Source organism: Colletotrichum orchidophilum, assembly GCF_001831195.1.
Source record: "Colletotrichum orchidophilum strain IMI 309357 chromosome Unknown Scaffold_104.1, whole genome shotgun sequence".
Taxonomy (NCBI): Eukaryota; Fungi; Ascomycota; class Sordariomycetes; order Glomerellales; family Glomerellaceae; genus Colletotrichum; species Colletotrichum orchidophilum.
In genome coordinates, this window is record NW_019173060.1 from 72790 (window position 1) to 84557 (window position 11768).

Here is an 11768-nt window from a genome sequence, read left to right on the forward strand (position 1 = left end):
AAATTAAAAATTAATAAACTAATTTAAAAAAAGATAATATATATTTCTTTTACTATAATATTAAAACGAAAATATTAAATAATAAATTAGATTATAAAAAACTTAGACTTTTCGAAATTATTAAAAAAGTTTTATTAATTAATTTTAAATTAAAACTCTTAAATACGATACGATATTATTTAGTTTTTTATATTTTATTCCTTAAGCCGGTACCTAAAAGTTTATATATAAGAGATCGTATTATAGTTAAACCTAATAAACTTAAGAATAAAATCAAATAAATTATCGATTACCGAATTTAAAAAGGATATTAAAAACATCTTATTAAATAGAAAGACTATAAATATGAAAATAATATATAAGAACCCGTTACGAACTTTTAAAACTCCTAGTAATTTTTTAAAAATTATTAAAAAACGGAATTAATAGTTTTAAAAATACGAACTCGTTACTAAGCTTGAAAAAGGATTAATTTATATTATTAAAAACCTATATAAATTATAATTCTTTAACTATTTTACACTTATATATATTTAATATAAACTTTAAGGTATCGGATTTATTTATTTTTTATATCCCTTAAAAAAAAGTCTTAGCCTAACGATCCCGTATTAACTTCCGAATTTTTTAAATATAAAATAAGTAATTGATAATAATCACTATTAATAATTAAAAACGGACTAACTTTTTATAAAATTTTAGGAATTCTTTACCCACTTTCTTTTCTTTTTTTTACTTTATTCTTTTTACTAAATATTAAGTTTTTAAATTATAATTATTAACGATTACGAATATAATAAATAATAAAAAATTAGTTTATAAGTTAATATTATTAATACCGCGTCGTAAGGCTTTTTCGCTTTTATATAAATCCGATAATAAAAAAACCTTTTACTAAATTAATTCGTAACCTTAATACAAAAATAATAAGTATAAAGTATATCGGTATTAACTAAATAAATTTCAATAAATTTTAAAAATACTAAACGCTTACGATCTTTTATTTTTATTTTTTTAGATTTTATTTTAATACTCGATTTTTCTATGCGATTTAATATAATATTAATATTATAAAAAATAATAAATTAATGACTTAATAAGCCTTAACTTAGGCTACGAATATTTATTTAGAAGTCTACGTAACTAGAGTTTTAAAAAAGAGACTTAGAATTACGATTTAATATATATAATAAACTAGGGACTTACCCCGCTGCTTTACGGCGGCTACCTCGCTATATATATAATTAAATAATAAAAATATATATATTATTTTAATAAATTAAAAGAATTATAAAGAAGTTACGTAATAATAAAAAGGAATAATAGACAATAAACGGTTTTTAAATATAAACCGATAAAATAAAAATCGGTTTACTTTTAAAAAACCGACTTTATAATATCGGTTTTAAATATAAAAGAATTATTTAACGATATATAAGATTTATATATAATATAAACTTAAACTAAGTTTACGTTTATAACTTTTATAGTTTTTTTTATAATTAATTTTATATTAAATTTTACGATCGTTTTTAGCTATCTTTATTAAGAACTTATTTAATAAGATTATAATTAATTATTAAAGTTTTACTTACCTCACGACTTATAAATAATAGCTTCTTTAAAGCTATTTTTATAACGACTATTATTTATGAGTATCGTAGCCCCGACTTTTATTAATACAAACCTTATTACGACTAGTTAGCCGTAATACTTTATATATTTTTAAATCGCTTATAAATAATAATATAGTTAAATAAAAATTATTTATAAAATCGAATTTCTTAACTGTATTTTTTATATAAGGGTTATATATAAAATAAATTTTTTTATTTTTTTTATTTTATATAATCCGAACTTTTAAATCATATTCTATAAGTCTTTTACTTTATAATTTATATATTATTTTTATAATATTAATAATAATAATTATATATTATTTATAATTTTTATAAAAGAGTATAAAAATATTATTTATATAGAAAATAATAATAAATTTATAATTTAAATTTTCATATATATAAAGATTTTTAATTATTAAAAATAAGCCTAAGCTTTTAAATATATTTAAAAACGTTTTATATTATTAATAAAACGTATTACAAAGTTTATATAAAGTTTTTTTAAATTAAACGTATTTTTTATTAATTTTAAATCTATTTAGAAATTTATAAATAATTAATTCGTTATACGTATTAACTTCCGTATTTAAGAAGGCGTTTATAATATTATATTAAAATAACTTTAAATTAAATTACGTTATTAAAGCTATTATTGGTTTAAAAGTTTTAGTTATAAGTATTATTATATATATATTATAAATTATAACGAATTATAAATCGTTATAAATATAAATTTACATTTTATAATATTTAAATTTATAATATTAATCGAGTTTATATATAAATACTTATTTTAATAAAAATAACTTTATACACGCTTTTAAATAATTAATAACCGTTTAGGTTTTTTTTTTTTAATTTTTTTAATTTTTTATAAACTATTTTAATAAAAAGCTTTTATAAATAATTCAAAAATTTAAAAAGTTCTTTTCAACTTTTTAAAATTTTTAAAAGATTATTAATATATATTACTTTTTAATTAGTAATTATATTACGTTTAATTTAATTATTTTATACTACGGTTTATAATATTTTATAAAATATATAATATATAAAATTATAATTATAATATTATATTTCTTAATTAAAAAAATAAATTTATAAAAGATCTTAATTTAAGCCGTTTAGAAATTCGTTTTTTATATTTTCTAATTACTTAGCGAAATTATATATAATTATAAAATTTATTATCGTTTTTTAGATCCGTATATTTTTATATATAAGCGGCTTATATATTTCTATTATTTCTTTTTACTTTTTTTTTAATATAATTTATTAAAATAATATTAATAACTATACTTTTAATTCGCTCAGCCTTTTTTATAATATTAAATCCGGGTATTCGATTCTATTATTATTATTAAATATTATTTTTAAATTATTAATTATTTATATGTTTTATAATATAATTCTTAAGCTTTTAATTTTTATAATAGTTAGTTTTTTATTTATAATTATTAATATACTTTCGGTATTAAAAGTTTATTTAAAAATTACTAATTCTCTTTTTTTTTAAAAAGCTATTTTAAATATTTTAATATTCCTTTTTAAGTTATTTTATAAATAAATTAAAGCGCCTATTATTTAAAATACTATTTAAATTATTTTTCCTTTACTTAATTAAGCGATTTTTAAATTATATTTTAACGTGGTAAGATATTATAAAAGAATATTTTTATTAATATATATTTATCTTATAAGCTTTTTAAAAGTTTAGTTATTAACTTTATTTTAATATTTTTAATAATCGCTTTTTTTTTTATATACTTACCTTTTTTTATTAGTTTTTTTATATATATAAAAAGGAGTTTAAAATCAATCTTTTTATTTTTTATTTATATTTAAAATAGGGTTTTTTTACGTATAGCGATTACTATTTTTTTATTATTTATACGGATTTTATAAATTATTAAGCTTTATTAACAGCATATTTAAAGTTTAAAAACTTTTACGATTTTAAAAATTAATTTTATTTATTTACTTTTTAAAAAGAATTTAAAAAGCTTTATAAAATATTTATTTTTAATTATAAATAATTAAAAATAGTTTTTAAAAGATTTTAAAAAGTCGAAAAAGTTTTAAAATATACGGTAATATAGTTTTAAAGCTCGATTTTTTAAAAAAGATTTAAAGATTATTTTTTATATATATATAAAAACGTAATACTTATATTTTATTTTTAATAACTTTTTTATATTTACTTTTTAAACGCTACGGATTAAATTTTAAAAAGTTTTTAATTTTAAATAGTTAGTTTAGAAATATTAAATTATTACGTTATTTATTTTATTTATATAAGCTATATTAAAATCGGGTTTATAATATAATAAAATATTAAATTAAACCGTTATTATAAAATATTAAAAACTTATTAATATTAAAAAGTAAGCTATAAGGTAATAAATAATAAACTTATATTTAAAAAAAATAAAATTATCTTTTTTAAATAGTTAAGTTATTATTATATTCTTATTTATATTTTTAAAACATAAAATCGTATCGAAGCCGTAATATTAAATTTTTATTTTTAATAAGCATATTTTAAAAACGATATTAATATAAAAACTTTTTATAATAGCGACGTTTTTTAAAATAAAATCCTTAATATTAAAGCCTTTTTTATTATAAAAAGCTTTTTTAAAAACCTTAGTATTTATTTTTATAATATAAATACGGGTAATACCCGCTTTTATAAATTTACTTTTTAAATAAAGTTTATAAAAACCTTTTTTTAATAAGGCCTTATTATTAATTAAATAGTATCTTTTATAATTATTATAAACCGTACTATTTAATAAAATATAACGTTTTTTAAAAAGTATTAAAAATATTAAAAAGCTTATAAAACCGCTTTTTTAAAAATTTTTATTATTATTAAAAATAATAACCGCTACGACGTTTTTAAAATAATTTTTTAAACGGGTTTTGCTATCCTTTTAGTTTTTTTAGCGTACGCTTTTAGCGTTATTAATTAATTACCTTTTTTCTTTATATTTAGTTTAAATATAATTAAAAGCTAATAATATAACTCGGTTTTTTATTTTAACCGCTTTTTCGTTTATAAGCTCTTTTATATATTTAAAAGCTTTTATAAAAGTTTTTTAAACCTTTTTATAATTTTATAAAAATTAACAATAATCTTTTTTATATAAATAAATTTTAAATATCGTTTTTTAGTTATTAAACTTATCCGAGCGTTTTTTAAAAATAGTAAAAAGGCTAAGGCCCTTATTATTATTTTTTAAAAGCTACTCTTTTTAATAAAAAATTCTAAAAATCCGTTTATATTCTTCTAAAATTAAGATAGGGCGTTTAAAACTCTTGTTTATAATAAGCTCGTTAAGTACTTACGTTATTTAAATTAATACAAAGCGGGTTTTAATAGTTTTAAAAAAGCTTTTTATTATTAAAACCTTTTAAACTTTAAATATATTATAAGCTTAAGATCGCCCGTATATTTTATATTAATCAGAATATTAAATAGTTAAAAAACGTTATTTTAAAAAGCTTTTAAAAATACGTTATTATATTCTTTATAAATTATTAAAAAAATCGTAAATTTAAAAGGTATTAAATTACGTTTTAATATGCGTATAAGCTTTTAAAAATTAATTTTATTTTTATATAGGAGTTTTATTTAAACGTTTATAAGCTTTTATAAGTTAACTATTTAAAAGATAAAAAATTCGATCGCTCGGTAGCTTATTATAATCATTATTTATATTTAGTTTTAATTAATATAATTTTTAATAAGTTATTTATATTTATTTTTAATATTATTAAACTTAATAAGACATAGTTTCGTAAGCTTATCGGTTATAAGAATTTAGATTTAATCGATTTCGTTATTATTAAACGTTTAGATTTTGTTTTTATTATTATCGTTTTTTTAAACGGTTAATTATTTATAATAATTATTTTTTAATTTAATAGTACGCTCGGCGATTAGTTTAATAAAGTTTAGTCCTTTCAATAATCGTATATCGTCGTTATTAATATTTTTTATATTTAAATTAATAAAATCTTAAATAAATACGTTTTTTATATATATTTAAAAGTTAATATATTAAGCTAGCTAGTCCGCTTTTATATTAAAGCGTTAATTATTATTAGATATAAAAGGTTAAGTAGTTATTAATATCGTCAATAGGCGCTTTATATTTTCGTAAATTTTAAAATAATAAAAATATTTATTCGTTTTTATATTTTAAAAAAAGGGTTTATAAGAGCTAAGTTTATAATTATAGTAAGCTAGGAGCATAGAAACGTAGTTTTTATAGTTTAAAATGCTTATCCTTTTTAGAGGATATTTTATAAATTAATTAGGTAAATATACCGGCTGAGGGCGCTTAGGAAGTGGGTTAGTGGGCGCACTTAAGCGGGTACTACCTCAGCCACACGTGGCTGTGCGCTGGACCTCTTGCGACAAATATAAAAACGAATTCGATAATATTACAATAAATCCGTTATAAAAATAAAACTTATTAAAACTATTAAAAACTACGATATTTATAAAAAAATAAAAATAACCTTTATGAATTTTATAAAAAACTATAATTATTATTAATGCTATTAAGAGTATAATATTTAATCTTTTAGGATTCTATTATTAAACTATTAAAGTTTAAAAAACTATTTACGAATATATAATATAATAATATTTTAGTTATTATTAACTAACTTACTAAATTTACCTATTTTATATTATATAAAAAAACAAGTAACGTATATATATAACGAGTCGCCTATTATAGCGAGTCGCCCACTTTTAAATACCCTCCTGCTATTTATATAAGTTAATTAAGCTATATCGTACGAAATTAATTAGAACTATTTATTAGCTTTTTTTTTTAGAAGTCTCTTAAACTACTTAATATGTTTATATATTATATTTAGTCTTTTTATAATTATTATATTACTACCTACGCGATTTAACCCTTTTTATATGAATATTTTCTTAACGTATATTTTCGTTTTTAATATTAATAACCTCCTTTTTTATTCGGATTACCTCGGCCTTAGTAGTATTAAGTAAGCTTTTAAGATATAGTTATGTTTTTTTAACCCTCCGGTGTTTACTTAGTATTTTATTTATTGTACAAAGCCCGCGGTATTTAGTTTTAATAAAAGCTAGTTTATATATTAATTTACTAATACTTTTAACTTATAAATTAATAACTTTATATAAATATATTAATAAGCTATATTAATAATTATGAATCCGTTTTTTAAATAAAATAAAGCTTTATACGGCGTTATATATTATAATTAGTATTTTTAAATCTTAGGAGCCTTAGCTATTTAAGCGTAAGTTAGATAGTATTGGCGTTTTTAATTTAAAATCTAGGCGGGAAATAACTATTTTTAAATTAAAAAGTATAATTTTAGCCTATTTAAAACTAATTCGTACGTTTTCTTTACTTATTAAAATAAAAAATGCTGTTTTAAAGGTAAAAAAAAAGTCGTTTTTAGTAATATATGTAATTTATATTCGTATTATCTTCTCGATTTTTTTATTATACGAAGCTTTTAATAGGCTAAAATAACTAATATTAAAAGGTTAAAGCTTGTGCGATGAATGTAGAGGTATATAAAGAGTAATAATACTACGCTCTTTATAATAATTATCGAATTTAATTAATTTATAATTATTATAATTATTGAGGATTAAGAGCCGTTTAATACTTTTTATATAAGATTTTATATATTTTTTAAAATACTTTAACTAATTTAGGCCGATTTTATTTATAGTTTATTTATTTTTATTAAAGTAGATATATTATTCGGGGGGGAATTAGCTATTAGTATATTACGAAAAGAAGTAATATTTACTTTTTATAATAACGTATAAAAGCAGCGCCTAGCTATCCGTATATATACTTTAAATAATAAAAACTTATTTTCGATTACTAAACTATTTCGTATAAAGCCTTTTATAATAATTAGAAATTATAATAACCTTTGCGTACGAAAGTATTTCTATTAAAAAGCCCGTTTTATTAAAATTATAAATATTATAATTATATATTCCGTACTTTATAATCGTATTTCGTATAAAAGTAAACTAGGTTTAGATAATTATAAAATCCTTAGTTAATACCTTTTAATAATCGATTTTATATTAAAAATACGTTTTTAATTATAATTAATATTATATAAAGTTTTTTACTTATCGCGGTCCGATACGCGTCGCGTCGCGTTTAATAAAAAAATAATTAATTATATTTTATATGTTATTAAATCGTAATAGAAATCTTTAATTAATTAAGTTAATAATTCGTTCGAGAATCACGGTTTCTTTTAAAAAAGTTATTTTTTTTAAATTTATATAAGTTTTATATTAAAGTAATAAGCTAGCGTATCGGTCGTAAAATATTATTTTTAAAATATTATAAATAGAGGTTACTTTTTGTATAGATAAATTTAAGTTTTTTTTAATAGTTTAAAATATAAAAATAATATAACTTTTATTTAAAGAAGAATCTATGATCGTACGTAAAGAAAAATAGTTATTAAGATAGAAGGTGTAAAAAGAAAGGAAAGTAGGCGACTTGCTATAATAGGCGACTCGCTATGCATATACGTTAATACTAAAAAATTAATATATATTTTCTTTTAAAATAATTATTATTAACTATAATTTATTTAAAAAAAATAGTCTCCGATAAAGATAAGCTATTTACCACTAAGTTTTAAAAATTACTAATTTCGTAACTCGAAATAGATTATAAACTATTAACCTTTTTCTATTTATAAACCGATAAATAAATAGAAAAAATTAATTAGATTTTCGAAATATACCTCCGTTATTATATAAATTATAATTAAAATAATTAAATATTATTACTATTAATAGCTTAATTTATATATAATAACGTAATTAATAAGAATATAAAAAAATCCTTTTTCTATTTTAATTACGGATTTTAACTAATTATATATAAAGAAATATATAAAGGATTATAAATTATAAAAGCCGTAATAAACATAAATAAACTTAAAAAAATTCAAAAAAAGCCTTTTTAAATTTCAAATTTATATAATAATATATAAAAAAATACGCCGATAAATTAAAAATTAGTAGATTAATTTTAAAAAAAAGAGATAACGTATACTTTTTTTATTATAATATTAAAATAAAACAACTAAGCGATAAGTTAAATTATAAAAAACTTAAACTTTTCAAAATTATTAAGAAAGTTTTATTAATTAATTTTAAATTAAAACTCCTAAATACGATATAAAACTATTTAGTTTTTTATATTTTATTTTTTAAGCCGGTACTTAAAAGTTTATATATAAGAGATTATATTATTATCGAATTTAATAAATTAAAATATAAAGTTAAACGAATTATTAACTACCGAACTTAAAAAAAATAATAAAAATATCTTATTAAATAAAAAGACTATAAATATAAAGATAATATATAAAAACCTATTATAAACTTTTAAAACTCCTAATAACTTTTTAAAAACTATTAAAAAACGGAATTAACGGTCTTAAGGACGCGAACTCGTTATTAAATTTAAAAAAAGATTAATTTATATTTATAAAAACTTATATAAATTATAATTCCTTAACTATTCTATATTTATATATATTTAATATAGACTTTAAAACATCGGACTTATTTACTTTTTATATCCTTTAAAAAAAAGTCTTAACTTAACGATTTTATATTAACTTTCGAATTTTTTAAATATAAAATAAACGACTAATAGCAATCGCTATTAATAATTAAAAACGGGCTAACTCTTTATAAAATTTTAAAAATTCTTTACTTATTTTCTTTTTTTTTTATTTTATTTTTTTTACCAAATATTAAATTTTTAAATTATAACTATTAATAATTATAAATATAATAAAAAATAAAAAATTAATTTATAAGTCAATATTATTAATACTTCGTTGCAAAGCTTCTTCACTTTTATATAAATTTAATAATAAGAAAACCTTTTATTAAATTAATACGTAATTTTAATATAAAAATAACGAGTATATAATATATTGATATTAATTAAACGAGTTTTAATAAATTTTAAAAATATTAAATACTTACGATCTTTTATTTTTATTTTTTTAAATCTTATTTTAACATTCAATTTTTTTATATAATTTAATATAATATTAATATTATAAAAAATAATAAATTAATAACTTAATAAGCTTTAACTAAGGCTACGGATATTTATTTATAAATCTATAAGACTAAGCTTTTAAAAAAGAAACTTAATATTACGACTTAATATATATAATAAACTAAGGACTTACCCCGTTATTTTACGGCGGTTATTTTGTTATATATATAATTAAATAATAAAAATATATATATTATTTTAATAAATTAAAAAAATTATAAAGAAATTATATAATAATAAAAAAGACTAACGGACGATAAACGGTCTTTAAATATAGATTAATAAAATAAAAATCGGTCTACTTTTAAAAAACCGACTTTATAATATCGGTCCTAAATATAAAAAAACTATTTAATAATATATAAGATTTATATATAATATAAACTTAAGCTAAGCTTATATCTATAACTTTTATAACTTTTTTAATAATTAACTTCGTATGAAATTTTATGATCGTTTTTAGCTATTTTTATTAAAAACTTATTCAATAAAATTATAATTAATTATTAAAACTTTATTTACTTTACGATTTATAAATAATAGCTTTACTAAAGCTATTTCTATAACGACTACTATTTACGAATATTATAGCCCCGACTTCTATTAATATAAACTTTACTATAAATTAGCCGATCGTAACATATAGTTTACTTAACTTATATAAATAGTAAGAGGGTATTTAAAAGTAAGCGACTCGCTATAATAAGCGACTCGTTATATATATACGTCATTTTAAAAACGATATTAATATAAAAGCTTTTTATAATAGCGACGTTTTTCAAAACGAGGTTTTTAATATTAAAACTTTTTTTATTATAAAAAGCTTTTTTAAGGACTTTAATCTTAGTTTTTATAATATAAATATAAATAATTCCCGCTTTTATAAACTCGCTTTTTAAATAAGGTTTATAAAAACTTTTTTTAATAAAGCTTTATTATTAATTAAATAGTATTTTTATAGCTATTATAGACCGTATTATTTAATAAGGCATAGCGTTTTTTAAAAAATATTAAAAATATTAAAAAGCTTATGAAACCGTTTTTTTATAATTTTTTATTATTATTGAAAATAGTAACTATTATGACGTTTTTAAAATAATCTTTTAAGCAAGTTTTATTATCCTTTTAATCTTTTTAATAAGCGCTTTTAATATTATTACTTAGCTACTTTTCTTTTTAATATTTAATTTAAATATAATTAAAAATTAATAATATAACTTAGTTTTTTATTTTAATTATCTTTTTATTTATAAGCTTTTTTATATATTTAAACGCTTTTATAAAAACTTTTTAAACTTTTTTATAATTTTATAAAAATTAATAATAATTCTTTTTTATATAAATAAGCCCTAAATATTGTTTTTTAATTATTAAGCTTATTTAAATATTTTTTAAAAATAATAAAAATACTAGGTCTTTTATTATTATTTTTTAAAAACTAGTCTTTTTAATAAAAAATTTTAAAAATCCGTCTATATTTTTTTAAAATTAAAATAAGGTATTTAAGATTTTTATTTATAATAAATTTGTTAAATATTTAAATTATTTAAGTTAGTATAAAACGGGTTTTAATAATTTTAAAAAAGCTTTTTATTATTAGAACTTTTTAGACTTTAGGTATATTATAAGCCCGAGATCGTTTATATATTTTATATTAATTAAAATACTAAGTAGTTAAAAAGACGTTACCTCGAGAGGTTTTAAAAAATATATTATTATACTTTTTACAAATTATTAAAAAAGTTATAAATTTAATAAGTATTAAATTATATTTTAATATATATATAAACTTTTAAAAGTTAATTTTATTTTTATATAAGAGTTTTATTTAAATATTTATAAATTTTTATAAATTAAATATTTAAAAAATAAAGGATTCGATCGTTCGGTAACTTATTATAATTATTATTAATATCTAATTTTAATTAATATAGTCTTTAATAAGTCGTTTATATTTAATTTTAATATTATTAAACTTAATAAAATGTAGTTTCGTAAGCTTATT

General features: G+C 16.7%; 2 protein-coding genes across 2 annotated transcripts; both read left to right on the forward strand.

Moving 5' to 3' along the window:
- Positions 1 to 77: 77 nt before the first annotated feature.
- On the forward strand, positions 78 to 281 carry CORC01_10470 (uncharacterized protein; the record flags this gene model as incomplete). The annotated part of the gene is made up of 1 exon (XM_022622098.1): positions 78 to 281. A coding segment is annotated over one exon (204 nt), but the record flags the coding sequence as incomplete, so codon positions are not given.
- An 8432-nt stretch (positions 282 to 8713) lies between these two features.
- CORC01_10471 (uncharacterized protein) lies at positions 8714 to 8866 on the forward strand (the record flags this gene model as incomplete). Its single annotated transcript, XM_022622099.1, has 1 exon — positions 8714 to 8866. A coding segment is annotated over one exon (153 nt), but the record flags the coding sequence as incomplete, so codon positions are not given.
- Positions 8867 to 11768: the final 2902 nt, after the last annotated feature.